At 58.2% G+C, this 22,925-nt stretch overlaps 1 protein-coding gene across 11 annotated transcripts in view; it reads right to left on the bottom strand.

Annotated features, from left to right (window-relative positions):
* Window positions 1-22,925, bottom strand: part of ANKFN1L (ankyrin repeat and fibronectin type-III domain-containing 1-like) — a 134,202-nt gene that overhangs the window by 82,406 nt on the left and 28,871 nt on the right. For 9 of the 11 annotated variants that reach the window (XM_025155149.3, XM_015294759.4, XM_046900777.1 and 6 more), the window contains 2 exons: window positions 7,070-7,263; window positions 4,486-4,715 (listed from right to left, as the gene is read on the bottom strand). In XM_025155149.3, coding sequence (XP_025010917.2) covers window positions 4,486-4,715; window positions 7,070-7,263 — 424 coding nt within the window. Of the gene's footprint in view, window positions 1-4,485; window positions 4,716-7,069; window positions 7,264-15,213; window positions 16,516-22,925 lie in introns of those variants that run through there. The other 2 variants (XM_040647777.2, XM_015294764.4) reach the window with 2 other exon arrangements.

Consider the following 22,925-nt stretch of genomic DNA (forward strand, 5'->3'; position numbering starts at 1 on the left):
GCACAGCGCTGCTACTGCATGCCTGTCTGCAGCCCAGCATGGGAAAGCAGCACACTGCACACTGCTGCACACCCAGCTCATCCATGCAAAGTGCCACCCGTGGATGGACACTGCCCTGAGTGGCTGCTAGCTCTGCTGCCCATCCACCTGGCACGTCCTTGAGGCTTGATCCTTGAAACCACCGCGAGGTGCGAAAGGGTCTCAAGCGTCTGAGTGCAGGGAGCTGCTGACAGGGAAGGTGCTTTGCAGAGAGCTGCCCCATTTCATCAAGGATGCGGGGCACTGCTCAGAGCCCCACATCTGCAGACTGTAAGCTCTGAGCTGCATGAAGACAGTGCAGCAGCCAAGTGTGCTGTTCAGTGTCTGGGGGAGAAACTGCAAGAGAATTTGAAAGGAAGAATAAGGCAGCACGTGTACCAAGGTAAACACGAGGAAGTGCCACAGGAGGAACAAGAGGCCCTGTGACCGGCAGCAAATATGACCTACTACACCTGGCCTGAGCATTGAGCAGGCTGGGATGCAAGGATGTGCAATCACAGAGCCATTCTTGCTGCCAAACCAAGAAATGGGAAGGAATCAGGATGGCAAAAGATACCCAGCTGTGCCCTTTGGGACTGCCAGGAGCAGCCCTGGCTGCCAGGACACGGACACGAGAGGGACCCAGGTGGAAGGTGCATGGCCACCATCACACAGTCACAGGGAGGGGACAGGCAGTGGTGGCACACGAGGACCTCCTCACCATGATCAGATCCTGCCCCCGCTCCAGCCCTGCCAGTACAGGGCCAGGTGTCCTTGCTTCACCCCAGCACCCCACAGCCCCGCTGCTCCTGCACAGCACCAAGCCAGCAGAGGGAGCAAACTGTGGATTCACGGAAGATGCAGTGCTTTGTTCTTGGGGCTGGGACATTTGGGATCTAGAGGCCGTTTCCCAGCATTTTGCAAGTTAGGAGCAAATCCAACCCGCACTTGCCCTTGTAGGAGCCCTGAGCATTGATACAGGCTCCCACCAACGCCCCACCAGCAGGATGGCAGCCCCCAAACCAGAGTCTGTCTCTACAATAAATTCCTTCCCATTTCAAGCCCAGGGACCCACAGCTCTCCTGTTTATCCCACTTATTTCAGGCACTTCCATAGAGTGTATGCCCATACGCTGCACATCCAGGGCTCTCACATCCAACAGAAGAGCACAGGTAATGTGCAAAAGCCGTCTGTTCTGGTCCTGTACCAAGTGCTGTGTGAATATCACCAAGTGGGTTCCAGAGGCACTTCCCCTTTGGAATCCTGGGACACTTCCAACCCCCAAACCCACCCCTTCCTTCTGAAGGAGGGACACACTCAGGCTGTGACCAAAGGTCCCCAGGGTCAGAACACTGTGCTGCAAGGGGCATAGAAAGCAAAAGAAAAGTACAACTCTATAGATGTTACTGAAACCAAGCCCGACCTCGATGGAAGCAGCTGATGAGCAGAGTGTGAGGGATGGCACCACTGAGCAGAACTCCCCTTGCAAAGCTCTGAGCTGTGTTTGCGCACACAGACCAAAGCGCACAGCCTGCCTGTGCCACTGCTTAGTGCTCAGGAGAGGATGCATGCTTTGTGCTGCTCTGCTTCAGAGGTGGGTGCACAGCACACAGTGAGGCACCCCAGTGCTCCCATGCAAAGAGCAATGCAATGGAAGGTGTGGCCACATGCTGAGTTAGGCTGCATCTGCTCCCTGTCTGCAGTGTCATCCTCCTGGAGCACCGCAGGACCCTTGCTTGGATTTGGGAGACACTGCCCTCTGATTGGGACGAGAGAGCAGCCCAGCAGGTTGCATGCCCCTTCCCAGGGCTCCCCCACACCTCCTGCAGCACAGGGGCACCGCCAGCTGCTGCTGCAGTTCAGCCCGTGTCAGTCTGAGCAGGAAGCAGCTGTGCCCGGCCGGCCCCGCTCCTGTTTGCTGGCTGTGACACTGAACCTCAACACTGAGTGATCCACGCCCGGCCTCTCCCCCTCAGTGCCCACTCCCCGGGATTGTTCTCTGCCGGATGAGCTCTGAATGTGCTGCTACCCAGCACAAGCATTACATCATCATTGATTATGTCTGTAATTTTTATTGGAATACTCATCGATGAACAACAGTCAGCAGGCGAGCGGCGTGCCGAGGGCGGATGGGCACAATGGGATGATGCAGCGCGGCTCTCATCCACCTCCATGCGTGCCTCCTTGAGACACACACTGCCACTGAGCTCTGCAGAGCTGAGCACGTGCAGCGCCTTCTTCAGCCCTTTTGTGAATGGTGACCCGACTGCTGAATGGCTCCAACCCTTCTTTTTCCCTCTGTTCTTGAAGCGTGTGTTGCAAACAAGAAGCACAGAATGGTCGGGTTGGAAAGGACACCGAAGATCTCCCAGCCCCACCCCTGCCATGAGCTGTGCCCCCCCAGCTCAGGCTGCCCAGAGCCCATCCACAGCCACAGACACCTCCAGGGACGGAGCACCCACAGCCCTGGGCAGCAGATGGAATCAGGGCAGGGCTGACCGCGGGCATCCCACAGACCCAGCAGGTCCTTGCATGCTTCAGGACAAGATCCAGAGGTGGGGGTAACACGGGGATGGGGAAGGGACGGCTCTCACGACACAGAAACCACGACCCCACATTGTGCCCCACGCAGTGTGGGTCCCTGCACAGCCCCAGCCTGACACGTGCCCCATGCCAAGGGACACGTGCAGCTGTGACAGTGGCACAGCAGTGACCAAACGCTCCCAGCTCTCAAAGATGGGGACTGTGCCAACATCAGCAGCCTGAGAGCAGTGCAAGGGGAAGGCTCGTCAGAAAGAAAATTCATTCTGACAATCACAGAAATTGGAATTCATTTAAAATTCAAATTATGCAAATTCCAGTAATCCCTACATGCAGATCCATCACATGCCAGCAGTGGGACGGCAGACACGCCACTGGCTGCGGCTCTCAGAGATCCATCCATCACCAGCTCTGCAGACAGCACAGGGCCGCAGGCACCCAGGGGGTCCCCCAGCACTGGCACCGAAGGGAAAATCTCCCACAGCCCCACGGGCACAGGGTGCAGGCCCCAGGTGCTCCCATGCCAGCTGCAGGAAGTGCTCTCATGGAGAAGCATGGATGCGTGTTGCAAACATGACGCCTCCATTGGGCAGAACCCCACAAATGGGGGCCCTGCTCCACCTGCACCCGGCCACAGCATCAACACCTTGCAGCCACAGGGACACAGCAAGGAAATAAAAGTCATACACAAACCCTGCTGTGCTCCTATCAGCCCTGTGGGTGCACCAGGGAGAGCTGAAGGTCCCCAAACAGCAAAAACCGAACGAGCAAAAGCCCTCATGGAGTCAGAGGCCAAAAAGAACCACACACAGAGCACGAAGAGCTGGAAGAGAGCACAGTGCCCACTCCTTACCCCACAGCAGGACCGCTCCAGCTGTATCCTGCAGTCCCTCAGACACCGCATCCTGCTGCTGCTGCTGCTGCTGCTCATTGCCATTCCCAACACTGCCACTGCCCCAGCACAGGGCAGCAGCTCCAGGTCCCCTCTCACAGTGCTGGACCCCAACCAGCTCCTGCAAAATCCTTGCCATGGGCAGGATCAGCACCAGGGAGCACATGAGCCGCTACTTCCAGTGGTCCATGGGGTGCAAGGGGCTGGAACGGGCCCTGTGCAGCACCCCACACATCACGGGGAGCAGCTCCCAGACCCAGCCTGTGTCAGAGGGTGGATCAGCCCTGCCTTGGGGCTGGGAAGAAGCAAACAGACCCAGGAGCAGTGGGTTTACGGAGATATATTGCACCTGCCCATGCCCCACAGCAGGTGAGCCCCGCCAGCCTGCGCTGATCGCCTGACAGCACTTCGGGTTGCACGGGCACACAGCGCCTGCTCTGCTCCCATTGTAGCAAAGCCCTCATCCATTTCCAACCAACGCCGGGTGCCTTTCAGCGCAGGGACACCCGAGCCCTCATTACAACCCCAAGCCAGCAACAAGGCGGGAGGAAGGCCACACAGAGCCCTGTATCAGGTGTCTCTGGGAAAGGGAAGACGCAGAGCCCATTAAACATTGAGGGGAGCGCGCGGCACCTGCAGAGCAGCGGGAGGAGGGCTGCCCCGGGGCTGGGGGCTGCTCCCCGCACACCCTGCAGCCCCAAGCCCTTGGAAAGGCCCAAGTGCTGCGTGTCGAGGCAGAGCAGTGCCCACTCCTTTTTGCCTTGAGCCCCATTTTGTTCTGGTGCAGGGATACCCACACTGTGCACTGCCTGGTGAGCAGCAGCCACCCAACCCTATGGCAAGGCTGTGACCGGGAGCCACAGAGCCTGCCCAGCATAGCAGATGGGATCCTGGCGTGGTGTGGGCAATCTGAGCAGCATCAGGCCGGAGAGAGACGTGTCTTTTGTTTGTCATGCTGTACATACAGCCAAGCCTCTGCCATGCTGCTGCTCTGCAGAGCCACGCGGATGGGTCCCATCAGCCCAGGTACTCACAAACTGCCGCCGCAGTCGGGTCCGGACACGCTCAGCCTTCGTCTCGGCGGGGTGCACGGCGTAGCCCAGCGAGCCCAAGTGGTTGTCAACAGAGAGGCTCTTCCGCATGTAGAAGGAGCGCATGCGAAAGTGGCTGAACGGGGCGTCCTCCACCGCCGTGCGGAGCTGCGGCTGCAGCGGGGCATCCCCGGGGGGGTCCATGCCATCGTCCTCCAGCCGCCAGGCATCCCCTGGGGACAGAGGGACAGAGGGACGGCCGTCCCGTCAGAGCTGTGCTCACCCCCTGGCTGTGTGCCCCACAGAGGATGCAGGTGGAGATGACCACCCAGACCGCCTCCATCCGTCCCACCACAGGGCACGAGGGGCGGGTGCTGCCCCATGGGGGTTCATGTCCCTGCCACAAGCCCCATGTCTTCCCCCCTCATTCAGCAGCTCCCAGCTCATTAGGGCCCCATGAGGCAAACTTCTCCCAACTGTTGCCGCCCATCCGCTGCTCTTCAGGGGCACAGAAGCACAGAGCACTGTAGCACGCAGGGCTGGGAGGGACAGTGCCGAGCACCCCTCACTGCACCAAAAGGGAAAACGGGCAAAGCACACAGGTGACATCTCCATAGCATCACTACTTCCCAAGCGATCCTGGGTATGGATATCGCGTGCTTCTTGTTGCCTGGCAGACAGTGAGCTTTCCTCTTCCACCCCCCCCCCCCACAGCCCAAACTGCTTCTCAAAAGCAAGAACAAACGAACAAAGCAACCCCGTGCTCAACCCTGCAAAACCCGGGCCAGCTGCTGGTCCTGCAGCACAAAGGCAGTGGTGAGGGCTGGCGCTGCTGCCTGCTCCTGCGGCCGCACCGCTTTGTTGGCTTTCTGAGCAGCCTGGCACTGGGGGGCACAAAACCACAGCCAGGGCTGGGGAGCAAAGTCCTTCAGAGTTGAAAGCAGATAAAGGCCTTAAGGAGAAAAACAGCCAGAGTGAGGGCGAGTGAAGAAGAGAAAGGAAGAGGCTACAGCTGCCAACAAAGGCGACCCGGAGCAGTGCAATACCTAGGAGCTATTTTTATTATTTTTTTTAGCCCTGCTTTGAATTTAATCAGCTGCGCCGCTCCTCTCCAAATGTCAGCTCGTACAACACAGGAGCGGCTGTTTGAAAGCCGTGATGACTCCAGGCACAAACACGTCAATCGGCACCAGCCCCGGCTGCCGCCACACAGCAGCCCCACGCAGATCGGGCTGCAGGGCCAGAGCAGCCCCCAGTGTAAGGGCACCGTGCGTCCCACGGCCACATCCACCCCCCACCCCATGACATCCCGCAGTGGGACGGCTGGTAAGGCTACAGTGGGTGTAGGGAGGCAACAGGGAGGAGGTCGGGACCTTACCTTCTCCAAAACAAGGACAAGAAGGAATAACCTGAAGTCGCACCAGGGCAGGTTCAGGTTGGATATTAGGAAACATTTCTTCTCTGAAAGAGCCTTGATGCACTGGTATGGGCATGCCCGGGGAGTGCTGGGGGCTTTGCTCTCTACCGGGACTCAGATCTCCACTGTACATCCAGGTCTGTCCTTGCCCACCCTGCTCGGTGGCCCTGGAGCTCCTGAGGGAGCAGCCCTGACCCCACGCAGCCGCTGCCATCCCATCCCTCGTGTCCCCATGGGCACAACAACCATCCACAGCCCTCCATCCCACGCCCAGACCTGCTGCGTCAGAATTAGGAGCACCAGGAAACGAAGCACGGTCTGCAGAGCATTAAAATTAATCCAGGGCTCGGCCAGCTGCTGGGTAGCTTGCAGCAGTCTGACAGTGAGGGCGTTAGATTAAAAAACAATAATAATAAAAACCTAAAAAAAAGTCAGAAGGTGTTGGGCAGAGGCAGCTGCTTTGTAGGGGTTTTATTTTGCACTGGATTGCCAGCTCTGGCTCGCGGGCTTTATCTCTGTTTCAGTGCTAATCACCTTCCCCATCACTCCTATGGCCCCAGCGTGACTCTGCTGGCACCAGAAGCGTGGAACACTTTGCCCATCAGCGGTTTTGCCAATAAACTTGCTCAGAGCAGCTGGGCCAACCGTATTAGTATTTCATCAGGATCAGTGCAAGAGCAGAACACGATAAAAGCCTCGGTTGCCAAGAAGGCCAACCGCCAGCCCCCGGCTGGGGAGCATCCATCAGAGCGCATCCCCAGGGCAGGAGCACGGGAAGGCAGAACAGTGCCACTGTGCCCCCGCTCCCCGAGGGGCAGCCAGCTGTGCCCTGAAACCACCGCATGCCACAGCACAGAGGCACCTCGGCCCACTGCGGAGGTCAAAGGAATGTGGGGCAGCAGCTTGCTCGGCTGGAGCTGAGCACCATCTCCAAGCCAGGGTGCCCTCCTGAGCCCCTCTCAGCTTTGTCACCAACGTAACGAAAGATGGAAAAGTTTGAATGACGGCCTCAAGGAAAGGCTGAGAGATGGGCAGGCAAAAAAGCATCGAGAACAGCTGATCTGGAGGCAGGACGACCCCACAGGGGCCGGTGCTGGATTTGCCTGGTTGGCGGTGCCCCTGGAGACCCGGGCTGCATTCCACAAGGGTTTGCACACCCCGCACACTCACCGGCAGATGGAACCGTGCAGCCCTTCTGGCCATCAGGGGCTGAGTGCTTCTGGTAGGGCTTCTGCTCTGGCATCGCCTCCCGGAACGCTGCGGAGTCAAGGAGGGGAATCCTGCTCAGCACTGGGGACTGCGGGATGCTGGGCAGCGTCCGGGACTTCCCCAGGAGTGGCCTCTGCAACTTCCTGTCCAGGGACCTGCAGGGGAGAGAATGCAGGGCTCACTGCAGGCCCCGGGATGGCTGCTTTGAGCCGTGCCCTTCTCTGCAGGATGCTTTGCCACGTGCTGCCTCTGGACAGGCAGCACCCGGCTCTTCCCAACACCAAAGTGCAACCCCGGCTCACAAGGCTGCAGCTGTTTGGGCAAAGCCTTCTCCTTTTGCATTCCAATTGGGATTTGTGTCTTGAGCTGCAAGCCACAATCAGCACCAACAGCACATCAAGCACTCAGCACCTCCAAGCCAGCCCACCTCAAGATGCACGGATAATCAGAAATAAGCAAATAAACAAACCAGAGGCATCAGGACTGAAATGTGAACAAGAGAATGAAAGCTCTGCCCACCCTCCACTGCAGCTCCGTGCCTTGTCCCACTGCCACCATGCCACACCGTCAGACCTCAAACATTTCCTTCTTTCTTGCACGTAAATCTCAGTGCTCTTCCACATGTGCCTGCACACAGCTCTGTTTGCTGCAGAGCACCATCAGCATGTGGGACATAAACGCTGCTTTGTACCTACTGCACTGTTCTCATTGCCTGCACGAGGGTCTAAGGGGCGAACTCATGCTCCTGGAGGAGACCTTTGGAGCCGCAGATGATGATTTATATTTGAACCCCAAACCTGTTTCCATCTGGAATCTGACTTGAATCCCCAAGCAAAGCCAGTGCTGGGGATGCAGGGTGCAGTGTGCCACGGCCAGCAGCCAGCACTGCTGCTGGGACATCGTGCAGCACCGTGCGCGTCGTGAGCTGGTCCCAGCACTGTGCGTTACCAAGGATGCCACATGCCATTAGTAAAGAGCCTTGATGGGAGCGCACAGCTCAATTAGAAAAGCCATCATCAACACAGCTACAGCCCATAAACAGCAGCTGTTCAGTGCTTGGTGGAAAGGAGAGCACGTACTCAAGTCTTGCCGGCCCCGTCGCTGCCAGGTCCCTGCATCCAGCCCTGGGAACGCCGCAGGGTGCAGGCGGGTGGCACCAAGCTGGTGGCACAGCACAGACCGCTACTGCATCGCCCATCCTGCAGCACCCAGGGCACTGATGCTGCTTCCTCACGTGTTTATTGAAAGCAAACCACCCAACCAAAGCAGACACCATGGCAAGGAAGAGCTGGTGCCTGCCCCGCAGCCACGTCCTGGCTGGAGAGGTCCGTACCACGCAGCTTCAGTGCCGTAGGGAAGGAGGGGAAGGGCTGAGCAGAGAGAAGAGGGAGGGAGGCAGAGGGAAGGCCAATGCCAGTCAGACAGGGAAAGCCAGCGCTCAAGCCACTGTCTTCACAAACCTCTCCCACCCTTTATTTCAGTGTGGGAGAAGCCACTCTCCAGAAGGCCCTTCACAGCACAGCCCAGGCTGGTTTGTCCTTGTTCTGAGAGGGAGCACAGAGCCTCTGCCTCCCCCAGGGCATGGATGGAAGGGCCCCAGGCTACATAACCCTCCTAAGGGACAGCCCAGGGCTCACGGCTGCCCTTCCCCCTCTGTCCGTCAGCCATCGCGCCCTTAATCCATCCACCCCCTAAATCTGCCATGAACCAGGAGCTCCCAAATCTGGGTGACCCACACAGTACCCAGGCAGCCCCCCCAGTGAAGCGGGGATAGCTCAGCCCCTGTGGGGTGTGGGGATGTTCTGAGATCACCGCAGCTCACTCTGAGCCCCACACCGCTGCCAGCAGAGCTGGGGCTGAGCCGCGGGCGCTGAGCATCCCTTCCCAGATCAAGCTGAGCATCCACCAAACAGCCTTTGTGCTGCTAGGTGCTACCAGGGGCTGAGGAGCGGAGGGTGAGAGCTGAAAGCACAGCAGCCTTGAGCTGGCTGCGAAACGGATTCAAAGCAAAACAAAACACAGAAAACAAAACATCATTCGGCTCACAAGTTCAGGGGGAAAAAAAAAAACAAAACAGCCAACAAATAAAACCACAACCAACATGTGAAGCTATAAAAATACCTCCCTCAAAGCTCAGCTGTGAGCTGGTAAATATCATGATTTCCACCAGCTGGTTTGCAGAGCTCCTCTCCTGCCATCGCTCCGGGCTGATGAGCATCACACAGCGGGGGCCATTGCCCGGCAATGACGGGAGGCAGCCAAGGCCATCCCCAGCAAACCACGGTGGGACACAGAGCTGCTTCCCCCCCCGGTGCCCATGCAGCACTGAGGATGCTGAAGGCAGCTGGGATGCTCGGCAGGGGAACGGGAAAGCCTCACGGGGGGAGCAAACCAGAAAATGGCACGCAGTTCTTTGTTTTAAGCCATGAACCTCTCAGTCAGACACATAACAGCTTATGCTGAGAGGCGGGGAGAGCTGAGATGAGACCCCATGAGCTGCCAAAACCTGCGGCAGGGCACGTTGGCCCCCACACACACACACAGGGCAGACCCCCACGGCCACCAGCCTGGCACCTGGTGGTCTCATCCCCAGCCGTGGCCATGAAGCTATGGGGCAGGGCCAGAGCGGGGCTGTGCTTTGCTCTCAGCAAAGGAGGCAAATGGAGCTGAGCTCACCTCATACAGGACATTGCAGGCATGGGTGAGATGCACCAGGCATGAACTCTGAACGCTCCGGTGCAGAAAGCTTGGTTTGCTTTAAATCCCATCATTTCTGCAGCATGAGCAAGCGTTCCACCCCTTGAGGTCAGCATTGGCAAGGCTGCCCTAAGTCTGCTAAGCTCCGGCAAAAAGTCATCATTCCATATTTTGGCCAAAAAAATATCCCTAAGCACAGTTTTGGACAACGTGCTGTTGTTTCAAACCCTCCTCCCCTCCTGAGCTGGGATGGGTTTCGCTCTGAAGCACCAGAACCACAGAGCACCAGTAGCACCAGTAGGGTTCCCACTGCGGCCAGGTGGACACAAGCCCGGCCAATGGCATGGATTCATGCTCCCGACACGCTGCAGTAACAGCCCTAAGAAGTGCTCTGTAATGAAGGAGGGGTGGATGCAGGGTGAGGGCAGGGCTCCCCGGATGGCACTCCCCCCATCCCGTAGGGCCGGCAGCGTTGGGCTGCGAGGCTCCCACCAAACAGATGCAAAGAAAGCATGAGGAGCGTGCAGAGCAACGGGACAGGAAACCCACTGAGACTGTGTTGCCTTTTCTCCCCCGTGCGCCCATTTGCACCCAATCACAGAGCGTGCCACAAAGGGTCAGCAGCACCTCGAGCAAAGCGGCGCGCTGGGGTCCTGTCTGTGCTCCTTCCCACTGGGAAGTGAGAGATGCAGATATCTGTGCCACCACCAGCAGCTCCCCGTGGGCCGCCGGACCCCACCGCACAGCTCCCACTGCCCCTCCTCGAAGGAAAAGGGGGAGGAAATGGAACGGAAAAGGGCTCCGGGTTAAGATAAGGACAGGGAGATCACTCTCCAATTACCGACACGGGCAGAGCAGACTCAGCAGAGGGAGATTAAAGTAATTTATCACCTACTGCTGATGGACGGGAGCGGTGAGAACTAAAAGCGAAGTGAACAAACGCCGAGCCCCCCCGCCCCCTGCTGCAGAGCCCAGCCACGTGAGCACAGCCGGGGGTGAGCCGGGGACAGCCCAGCACCCTGCTCCATTCACAAACCTCCCCCTCAACGACCGCCGCTTTAATTAGAAGCTGTTGGCATTCACATCCGCCTCACCGAGCCGCTTCCCCCGGTGTGTGCGGCCGGGGCCTCTGTTTCCTACCTGCCCACCCACCCAGCTGTGACTCAGTGCCAACACAGTGGGTGAATGAGGCACCAAGCAGTCTTTCTAGCAAGCGTGACTCACAGGCCGGGGCTCACAGCCGGAGAAGTTTGCTGCAGTCATGCTACATATGTAATTCTCCTTAACGCCAGCGTAACTTCCCCTTCCTGCTAGCCCATCCAGCTGTCACGCCAAACGAAAGGATGACTATTGGGTTTTTGCCTAATCCGAGTAAAGATGAGCTTCAGCTTGCGCAGCACGCAGCCAGCTCCCAGCCCATCCCCACCCTAACAATTAGCTCCAAGAGGAGCTCAGGAGTCGGGCAGAGGGGAAGAAAGCCAGCGCACGCCCCATCACCACTTAGGTTTAGACGTAACACTCCCCCAGAGCCTAAAGGATGATGCTAAGAGCAGCTGGGTGCTTCTCCAGCCCTTCTGAAGCAGCAAGCCTTCCAGCAACCCGGGGACACAGACACAGTGCCTGCAGACAGGAGGGGGCAGAGAACCATAGAGCACCACCCCCGCAGCCATACAGCACAGCGCTGCTCTGCTCACCCACGGCCGGGTGGGAAAGGCACCGAACGGCCACAGAGCGCAGCCCCACAGCACCCACACCATACACAGGCGTGAGGGAGAGTGGCCGAGTCCTACAGACACCAATGTCTGCTGCAGGGAACTTCAGCAGGATTAACTTCTGCCCGGCGGGCTGCGGCTGAGTCACTGACACGGGATTTGGGGCTATTTCCAGCTTGGCTTGCTTCAGCATCAGCACGGAGCGCTTCCACGCATCAGCAGTGGACACGTCCATCACTGCTTGTGTTACTGTTTATTTCTCACATAGGTGTCACCGATGGGTCATGGCAGTAATGCAGGTGCACACACCCACACGCTGTCCTGCTGGCTGCTCAGCGAGGCGGCTGTCGGAGCTGGGGAGCAACCGCATCTCACATACAGCTGCCACAAACACTTCTGAGCAGCGTGAGGTGGAAACTTCTCACTCAGACTCGAGCACCTCCCAGTGCCTCGCTTACGTTCTCCTTTCAAATCCAGCTCCACCAGCCAGCACTTACTGAAGGGCACGGGACTGGGACTTGGCAGGACTCGGTCATGATGTCCCTGGGCAGCCATGGGGACTCTCAGGGCCGTAAACCAGAGATGAGAGACCCGCTTCCATTTTTACCCAGCTGCTGACATCGCCTGCTGCTCACACAGGGTTTGTGCCCCCGCTGCAGTTCTCCAGCCCCAAAACGTGCCAGTTCCTCCTCTTCCCCATCAGGACCGCGTGCCTGAGCACAGCCACGCTGCCAGAGCTGGAGAGAGATTTTTACACACCCCAAAGCAACCGAGCACAATCCTGCCAGGAGAGCACTGTCTCCTGCCCATCCTGCCCGGCAGCCCTGCTCTCAGGTCCAGACCAACCTCGGCAGTCGCTGAGAAACCATCCCAAACCCATTATCTCCATGAAATGCTGCTGGATCCGCTCCCTCTCAGGAGGGCCAGAAGCACCCGGGACCTACAGCCAGGAACCTGCAGCCAGGAACCTGCCTGGGCTGAGAGCCTGGGAGGCACCTCCACCACACACAGAGCGAGTCCCAGCTGTGGCTGCGCCTTCCTCCTTCCTGATCCACTTTTGGAGGCAGCACGAACTTGGCAGGGGCTGCCCGGTCCTTTCAGTTTAAAAATAACAAAATGAAAGTTAGCTCTTCGGTGCTGCGCGTGTCTTTTCCTTTCATTGCTCCTCCACGCCAGGCATGCAGAACACCAGGTGTGAGCACACCGATGCTGGCACCAGGAGACAAAGCAGAGAATACAGCCCTGCATGGCAGCACGCAGCCCCTGCTGCATCCCTGCCCAGGCTCACGGACCTTTTGGCCAGCACTGCAGCCTCCACAAATGCACCTCTGTGACGATGCAGACTCTCACACTGCAGAAACCAGCACAGCTCCACAGCCGCTCAGCTCAGGCATTCAGCTCTGCCATAAAACTCCAGAAAACAAGGCTGCAAAACGTCACTGAGAATCAATCGCCTGTTTAAGAGTATTGGCTCTGGCTGACTTTTGCAGTCCATCACAAGCACCGGGAGGTGCTGCCTGCGAGGTGCACCAGCCCCCGGCCCAGAGACCTGCCAGCACATTCAGCTTAATGAAGTGGGCACCTGTGCCACAGCGGAGCATCTCTCAAGGTAGAGGAGCACCTGCTGAAATAACACAGGAGATGTGAACCACGGCACGGCTCTGCACTGCAGCTCACAGCAAAGCAATAGTGCACGGGCACCAGGAGGCTGAGCAACAACTGCAAGCACTGGGTTTGGCCAACAGCACGGAGCAAGAAGGTGCTATTGCTGTGTTAGCTGTCCTTGCTCAAGTTGAAGCCCTGCTGGCTCACAGCACGAATTCTCAGACCCAGCAGACTTACTCAACCCGCCTCGTACTCGCTGCTTTTTCTGTGGGTGTCATTTAAAAATGCAGGCATATTACTTAATACCACAACTACACACTGCTAATATCTTTTAGGTCCTCTGAGAATGAGTGGGATCACTATATTTAGAATTCAATAACTCCAGCAGCACACCCTGTGTGCCGGTGCTGCTCGCTGAGTCCCAGCAGCACCCGGAGCCGACCGCCCTGAGCCACACCAGCCCTGGGCAGAGCTATGGGGGATCCGGCCGTCCTGGTGTGGCACTGCCCGGGGTGCAGGAGCACCACGTTCCATTCATCCACGCTGGCTTGTAGGAGTGAAGAAGGAGCCCTGGTGAACAGAGACACTGATTTAAGAGCATCCCATGGTTCGATCGACGCTTATTTTGACATCAGCAGCCACATGTCATCAGGGCACAGACGCAGCACCAGCAGGAGCAGCCCTTGCTTGGAGCCAGCCCTGGGGCTGCTGGGCTGCGTGGGGAAGCTTCTGCTCCCAGGAACCGTGGGGCAGAGCTCCATCAGGAAGCCCCACACTCATGTGCTGGGGAAGTGTTAGCGCATCTGTGCCCAGCAACACCCCAGGAAGTTTGGTACGAGTCACACACCAGCCGTGCTGCTTTATGGTTAGTGCTCCAGAGAGAGCAATGTACCACAGGATCTCCCTTCACATTAACCAGGCCTGGGAACGCAGCACCCTGCGCATGGGCGGTGGCACGGTGCAGGGTCCCAGGAGCATCACCTTGCTGCCCTCTTGCTGGCACAGGCAGCTATATGGCACATGCTTGCTGTCCACAAAGTGCTCAGCTACATGCCAGCAAACCCTGGGGATGCGTGTGCTCAGCAGTGCCCGCACCATCCCCACATACAGTCTGCCCAGACACAGTCAAACCCCGGGTTCACGGCTCCCATGTCTGTCACTGCACTGCCTCGAAGAGCAGAACAAAGCTCTCAGCTCAGCTGTGAGCACCTCCAGGCTTCTGGAGAGAACATGCCATGCTGAGTGAGCACGGAAGAGGCAATGTCTGTGGAATTGTGGAGTGAAGAAGGGAGCAGCACTAGCACCGTGTGTCTTGCCAGCTTGGTGTGATGTGGAGAGCAGCAGGAGGACCCCACGCAGCACACCACCAACTCCTTAATCCCATTAGCAGAGCCCAAGATGCTCAGACACCAGGGAAGAAGGTGAGTGGATATCTCAGTGCTGTTTTTCCATGTCAGCCCCACCTGGCACAGGCTCAGCTCTGCCTGGGCTGACACACAGGGACAGCAGGGTCAGCGGCTGTGTGCCAGCCCAAGCAATAGCCCTTCCCCACAAACAACCACAACAATGGCGAGGTGTTCCCATGCACCATGGGGTGTGAGCCCCCAGCATCGCACCCCACCCTGCACAAGGCAGGGGCTTAGGCAGGGCACGCAGCACACAGGCTTCCGTCTCCACCCATGGAGCACAACCTGTTGCTGGCTCTGTAGCTGCGGGTTTTGTATGCAACAGGGTGAGGGGCGGACGGAGGGAAGGACAACTGAGGTGCATAGCCCTGCCACTGTAACAAGGGACTGGGTGAGGAGGCACAGCACAAAGCAGGAGACAGAAGCAGGCAGATATACGTGCAGGCAGTCACATGGCAGACACCCGAGATGCACCGCCGACACCTCGGACGTGCCCTGGGCAGAGACACAGGACACCAGACATCCCGAGGCTCTGGCACTCCAGGCAGCACCGAGACGCTGCTTGCAAAGCTCCTGGCTCATCCCCAGCCCCTGATGACAGGAGAGGGCACGGGGAAGCAGCACGCCAAGGACCACAAGTCCCACCCTGCAGCCGCACCGGGACGGAGGGGCTGCCACCCCATACCTGCACTCGGTGACACTACAGCAGCAGCTCCCACTGCGCCGGCCCCGCCGCTCGGAGCGCAGCTCCGTCCTCGACTTCCTCAGGCTGAAGTACTCCGTCAGCTTCCCGAATGAAGCCATGGCCCCCGCCAGCTCCCAGCACACGCCCGCCTGCAGCCGTGGGCACCGCTCCCGCCACGCTCCCGCATGCTATGTCCCAACTCACGGCCCTGCACGCTCCATCAGGTGCGTGGGAGCAGGAAAGGAGCGCTGCAGGTCCAAAGGTGAGCTCGAGGCAGGAGTCACGGTGAGCCCCGGAGCTGGAAGGTGAGGTCACTCTGCCCGCCTGCACGGCGGCAGCTCGGGGCTGCGTGCTTCTCTATCGTAACGTGGCAGCTGCTGCAGAGCTGAGTTAAGAAGGAGGGGAAAAGATAATAATGCCCCCTGGAAAGGATCCCTCGGTACAGGTGGCACAAGCCTGCATGCTCCCGTGGCAAGCGGATACTCAGCGCGCATCCAAGATGAGGGAGCCGGTCCTCAGCCAGGTGAGGGGATGGATGCTGGCCAGGTCAGCAGCAGCAATGTGAATACCTGGGACATCAGCTGGGCAGATGGATTTCCAGAGGGTCTGTTCTTGTGGCACAGAGATCAGCACAGGAGGTGGAGAGCATCCCCGCTCGCTCTTCTTGTGGCTGTTCAGAGTTTTCCAGTTCTCCTCCCTCCCTGCTTTCCAATGCAGAAGCCAACCCTTTGCCTCCAGCAGCACCTACCCAACACGATTTTCCAGCTCGTCACCGAACACCTGAGCACGAGGAGAGGCACAGACATTTAAAACGAGCGGCTCTGATCCATCTAGAGGTCACCTCTGGGCTCTGCTCCCCGAGCTCCAGCACGAAGCACCTCTCCCGCTGGCAGCAGGCAGAGGGATGCTGAGGACTTGGAGGGAAATCCTGCTCCCAAGGCTCCCCCGTTGGGAGCTCTGCATCCTCAGTGCCTGGCGCCGCCTGGGCAGAGGGTAAGGAAAAAAAGGCTTCAAAACGCCACTCCAGCCCTGCAGAGCAAAACCAGGTCGAGTCAGCGAGGTGCATCCAGGGGTGGCTGACGGAAACCCCCAGCCGTGCCGGCGCAGACCCTCGGGGAAGCAGCCAAGACGAGCGGCACTAACCGAGGCGGCAGATCCGCGAGCTGCCTTCGCATCCTCCCGATCCCCGCGCCGTGGATGCCATGTTAAAATAAATAAATAAATAAACAACGCAAATCATTCCTTGCTTTCTCCCCGCTCGGAGCCATCCGCTGCCGGCAGCCCGCTTCCCCGCCCCGCCGCCTTCCTCCCTGCTTCTCCTCCTCTCCCTCGGCTCCCAGCTCTGAGCCCGAAGCCTCCAGCAGCAGCGGGGTACGCCCCGCCGGGGTTGGGGGGGGGGGGGGGAACCTCCTGCCCGCCCCCCCCCCCCGCGCCGCCCACCTCCCCGCCCCGAGGGGCTCCAGCGCTGCCGGGGGCTCCCCAAAATCAGCGCGTCTGCGGAGAGAGGGGCGAAGGCACAGTGCGGGCTGGCCGTGCCGCCGTGCGGTCCCCGGCTCCTATCGGCTCCCCATTACTATTCGAGGCGAGAGGCGAGACGCCGAAGGAGGGCAGCGGGGGGGGGCAGCGGGGAGCGGTGCGGGACGGACCGGGCAGAGCGCGCTCCGAGCGAACCGAACGCCCGACGCCGGTGTCGGGGCGGCCGGGGGAGCGGTCAGCCGGGGCTGCAGAGGAGAGCGGGGGGAGCAAAAATGCGGAGCGAAGTCCGGCGCGATGCCGTCCCTCCCCTCCGAACGGAGCGATGCCGCCGCGGAGCCTCTCCTCCAGCCGCTGTGCTCAGCGTTGCTTTGCAAATGGCATCGCGTTTGCTTTGCGAAGGCCAAAAGCAGCGTCGTTCTGAGGTGGACAACAGGGCAACGTGGAGGAATGCGAAGAGAGCAGAAGGATGTGTGCACCAGACCCACACTCCCAGGAGCGAGGCGGTCAGCCACAGCGCCCCACGGCCCAGCAGCGGCAAGGGGCTGATGTTGGAAAGTTCAGAGCAGGACAGCTCTATAAACCTCTCCGGGTGTGGTGGACAACCGATACCAGAGGGGATTGCTACTCTGCAGCCCCCACTGCCACATCCCACTGCCCTGCCCAGGTGGGACCAGCTGCAGCCCCATCTCTCCTCCACCTTTCAATTCCCCCCATCCCGGTGCCCTTAGGCCAAAGGAAGGCCGTTCCCTTCCTCTCGAGGCAGTGGAGCACCCCCAGGCCCTGAGGTCAGCCCTTGGGGAGAGGGCTGTCACAGCCACCGGCTCCCAGACGAGCGCTGCTCCTTTCATTAAGCAGAGACAATCTGCTGAGATGCTGCTGGAATCTCTCTCATTTCACATTAGCAATCTGCTGTGCTGGGGTGCAGCCATGTGCTCAGTGATGCGAAAGGCAGCTTCCCACTGCCATTTAACAGCAGAATGAGAAACTTTAAATGAAATCACAGTTAAGTTTGTACGTCGTTTTGTTTTCGTTCTGTTCTGTGACTCTTTTTAAGGAAGAGCTGCAGAAATGATGCAGGTAAAGCAGAAATGAGGATGCATAGGGGATGGGACTTTGTGCAGCCACACACACACCCCAACGCCTGCCAGAACACTGCACAAGCACCTCACACCTGTGTCTGGAGGGGAAAAACAGCCATGAGCATTTCATGGTGTCTGGGCCCATCACATTCCTGCGCGTGTGCCCACCAGGGCAACAGATCAGCACTTCCCATTTCAAAGCCCACGCTTCCAACAAGGCGAAGGCAGCGCAGACTTGGGAAGCGATACGAGTCCCAGCTCGCAACCAACAACAGCCCATTTTCCAGGCAGAAGTGCCACCAGCTCCCTCCCAGCAGCCTGAAACAGCCCCACGCTGGGTGCCCGGATGCAGGGCTTGGAAACCATCCCTGCTGATGGAGATAGCTCTGGCCCCAACCCCAGGGGTCTCCTCCCAGCCCCATCGCCGTGCTGCTGAGCAACTCGCAGCTGAATGCTCTGTTGTTTCCCTGGGCAACTTTTATTCCGACAGCTCTCCTCCACAGCAGTGACGGAAGGAGGGAAAGGGCATTGCTCAGATGGAGCTGACAGCTTCATCTGCTCCTGTGATGCCGGAGGACGCCAACACCATTCCTGGAGGGCTTTGCTTTCGGATCCCTATGCCAAGAACTGAGCTACGCACACCCCAGACTCTTCAGGAGCCACAGCCCCCAGAGCCCAATGACAGCTGATGGATTTGATGGGTGGGCTGTTTGACGGATGAGCAACTGGTTATGAGATCACACCCAGAGAGCGGTGGTCGATGGCTCAGTGTCAGGATGGGGATCAGTGATGAGTGGTGTCCCTCAGGGGTCAGGGCTGGGACCGGTGCTCTTCAACATCTCACCAGTGACACTGACACTGGGATTGAGAGCACCCTCAGCAGTTTGCAGATGGCAGCGGGCTGTGCGGGGCGGTGGGTACACCTGAGGGGTGGGATGCCATCCAGAGAGACCCGGACAGGCTGAGCAGTGCGCCCAGGGGAACTGCGTGAGGGTCACCAAAGCCAAGCGCGAGGTCTGCACCTGGGCGATGACAACCCCTGCTCTCAGTCCAAGGTGGGGGATGTAAGGATGGAGCACAGCCCTGTGGGAAGGACTGGGGGACACGAGCCAGCAGTGTGCCCTCACAGCCCTGAAACCAATGGGATTAGGGGCTGCATCCAAAGCAGCGTGGCCAGCAGGGCGAGGGAAGGGCCAGACTCTTTAGCAGGGTTTGTCATGACAGGACAAGGGGAAATGGTTGAAATCAACTGAAGGAGGGGGGACTTAAATGGGATGTAAAGAAGTTTGTTACAATAAGGGTAGTGAGGCAGCAACGCAGGTTGGCCAGAGAGGCGATGGTGCTGTGACCCTGCAGACCCCCAAGGTCAGGACAGGTGGGCTCTGAGCACTGATGGAGCTGTGGGTGCCCATGTTCATTGCAGGGGAATTGGACCAGATGGCCCTTAAAGGTCCCTTCCAAATGAAACGATTCTATGAAACCTCACAGGAACAAGGTAAGCTGATAGTGAAGAATTTTGATAAGCATTGATAAGAATTTTGATAATTTTTTTTGTTTTCCACTCTGCATTTAATGATGCTCAGTGATGGGGCCACCACTTCCCACACCCCATCAGCCCCGTGTGCCAAAGCACCATCAGACGCTGCAGAATGGTCAGAGAAAGGGGCAGAACACGAACCCACAGCATGAACAAAACCAAGCAGCACAAGTGCACAGGAAGCACAAGTATGAAGGTTGCTCCTGAGGTTGCTAAGGAGTGCACGGGAGACTTCTGGCAACTACTAAATGTCTGAGTCCTGAACGTACACGCACACTCGTATCCCTGTTAAAACATCATATCGCAAAGTCATCCACTAGCTCCAAGGTCCCAGAGTCATTTAGGTCTTTAGGGAGGGGTCAAAATAACTCTGTGAGCATCCTACTTGCAGCTGGACCAGCAGCATCAGCACACCACAGTGCATCATACAGACAACACACAATGAAGACACAGCCCTGAGAGGAACCTCCATTCCGAGGGGCCAAGCAGTGGCCCAGGAGCCCCCAGCACCCCGCTGTGCCAGGCACTGCCCCCCATTAGGGATGTGTGCAGCAGGACTGGGATGTGACACAGGGACAGCTGCTCCCAGCCAAGTGCCATAGCATACAGCACACATAAGGCACAGCTACAGCCCTATGGCAGTGCTGCATTTTAATACAGTCATAATAAAAAGCAGAGTACAGGAAGCAGTATAATTTCAGACTAACTAGGCACTCTGCTTTGATTGTCACTTCCGTGGCACTGTGCACAAAGCTCAGCGCTGATACCTGGCATCAACCACCGCGCCAGGTTGAGTCTGCCTGGCGCACGGCCGCATCAGAACTCATCCAGCACCAGTCCTCCAGCTCCAGCAGCAAACCCAGATGTGCTGCACAACACATCCTCCTTCCTCCGAACAGCACCAAATCACTTGGAGACGGGCTTCAAAGACACACCTTTCCTTGTAATTTGGCCCACTTTCCTGCGCACGAAGCACAGAAGAGGGGGTATTAGCAACATTAGGGAATCCAGATGCAATGCAGCATCCTGCAGCTGCCAGAGCCCTGCCCTGGTGCCTGCTCCTTGGAGAGGGCACAGACACCTTGCTGGAGCTTGTGAGGAGAGATAAGGGCAGGATGCAGCGGAAGGAGCAGCAGGGGTTTGCTAAAGAAAAAAGAAAATAGTCAGTCTTTCCCCAGCAAGATAGTTTGCTGAGTTCAAAAGGATGAGAAAGCATCAAACACAGGCAGTGATCATAGAATCACAGAATGGCTTGGGTGGGAATGGACCTCAAGGATCATCGAGCTCCAACCCCCCGCTGCAGGCAGGGCTGCCACCCTCCATATCTAACACTAGAGCAGGCTGCCCAGGGCCACATCCAACCTGGCCTCGAGTGATGCGATGGGAGGAAACTGCAAAAGGGAAAGCAGAGGCAGAACGACTGGAGGAGGCTGGAGCTGGCAGGGGCACACATGGGCACCACGGCTCTGCCCCATGCCTTCATGCAAACCCCCAGACCCTGCCCAACTGGTGACTATATCATCTCTGCATCCTCAGCCAGCTGGGAAACAGACAGCCCAGTGTGCCCCAAACCGTTACTCTTCCCCTCCCCCATCCCCCCCAAAAAAGACCTTAGCAAAAGCCTAAGCAAAAATCAGAAAACCTATTAGCACGATCAAAGATCTCAGCAAATGGAGACTATTTCTTGTAATTACCACCCAGCAAACACCAACTCTCTTTAGAATAACAATCTATATTGAGCGAGAAAGCTCTGGAGAGCAGCAGGGCTGCAATCCATGGGGCCAGCTGTGCCCAGGGACAGCCACTGTGAGGAGCAGCCCTCCACAGCCCATCCCCTCCCTGCCAGCATCTCTGGGCCACCCCTGGGCACTGCCAAGCACTGCCCGGATCAGGGCTGAAGCTGTGCTTTGAGCTGGGCAGCACCGGAGCACAGAGCCCAGCAGGGACTGCAGCTGCATCACTCTGAGCCCCGGGGTGCCTTCTCCCTTTCACCCAGTAATTGTTTCTGCGTCAGAACAGTGTGAAAACCTCAGCTCGTTTCCCAAAGGGTGGATGGACGCAGCCCTCTCACCACACGGATGAGGACTGCAAACTCTCAAGCCCAGAGTCAAATTTTAACCTCTCACGTGGGAACTCAGAACGGTGCAATCATGGCACGGGTGTTGGATTTACTCAGCATACGGCTGCTCGTTTAAATTAAGCTGGGAGATTTCCCCCCAGGTTCCAGCAATTTAATTAAAATAAAGTAAAAACAAGCAAACTTCCAAACGCTCGTCGTGCAATTAAAACCTCCAGGACTGCCAAACAGAGCACAGAACCTAAATACCATCCAAGGGAAAAGAAACACTCCGTCTCTTTCAGTACAAAGCCAGTCACACCGAACCCCCCCAGCACGAGGAAGAATTAAAGCCACCACCGGGATGCCTTGAGGGTGACCAGAGGATGCACAAAGGGCACCGAGATGCTGCATGACACAACGCTATGCCCTGAGGAGTGAGAAGCCAGCAGCCCAAAGAGCAGCTCAAAGAGCAGTGGTACCTGTGGGGCAGCAGCTCACCAACAGCATGGGCCGCAGCTGGCACGGCCGGAGGGTCCCCAAGCAGCAGCACGGCATCCCCAGCACCAACGGCTCCCATTCGCCGTGCCTGCCTTGCCCTGGGCAGGATGTGGGGATCCCTTGTCACCCGATGCTTGTGGAGGCAGAAAGTGGCAGTCATGGGGAGCACCATGGCCGGGAACAGCTGTAAGCACAGCTCCCTGCTGAGCTCTGTGCTTCCTGACCCCATACGGGGCAGAGCCTGAGCCCCAGGGGTGGCCACGGACGTCACAGCCGGGCAAGCAGAACTCAGCATGTGCTCGGTTATGCAATCTCCAACTTGGGGCTGGATACGCTACAGGTACTGCTCTCCAACCCAAGAGGGTCTCTGTGGATCCTTCCCTGCTGCGGGGCCGCCCCACGGCCCGATAATTACGGGGGCTGCCCCTGCTTTGGGGCCCACACAAGGCTCTGCAGCCACATCTCCATAAAGAAATACCAAAGACATTGACCAGCACAGGAGCAGTGCAGCCCTTCGCCACCGATCCTCTCACAGCTCCAGCTGCTGCGTATGGCAAAGCCTGCAAAACAGCACCAGGGCCGTGTATGAGATCAGCAGCAGCGCGGGGCGGCTCGGCGTGCTCCCCCAGCAGCTCGCTGGATTAAAGATTTAATGCAATGCGTCCCTCTGGAAGAAATTACATGGGCTATCAAGAAAGATGCGCCGCTCATCTGATGAAATCTCGCAATCATTGCGGCAATATGTGCAAACTAAATAGGCTCTGTAGAGCAAAGGGAAGGCTGCAGTTGCTCTCGTGAGCCCTTTCCAGGGAAAGGAACCAATGGGTAAAGCAGCAGCTCCATTAGCAGGAATGTGTATGTGCAGACACAGCCGTGTTTGCAGAGAGCAAGACGGCCCCGCTCCCACGGAAGGAGCAGAGCACCCAGGGGCCCTCCAGCCCCAACCTCCAACCTCCAACACCTCACGGGGTCCTGGCTGGCAGAAAAGAGCATGGAGGGGGAGGGGGTGCGAGTGCCTGGGGAGCTCGGGAAGCCAAACATGAGCTAGCACTTCTCCTGACAA

The sequence above is a fragment of the Gallus gallus genome, chromosome 14 (genome assembly GCF_016699485.2).
Source record: "Gallus gallus isolate bGalGal1 chromosome 14, bGalGal1.mat.broiler.GRCg7b, whole genome shotgun sequence".
In the NCBI taxonomy this organism is placed as follows: Eukaryota; Metazoa; Chordata; class Aves; order Galliformes; family Phasianidae; genus Gallus; species Gallus gallus.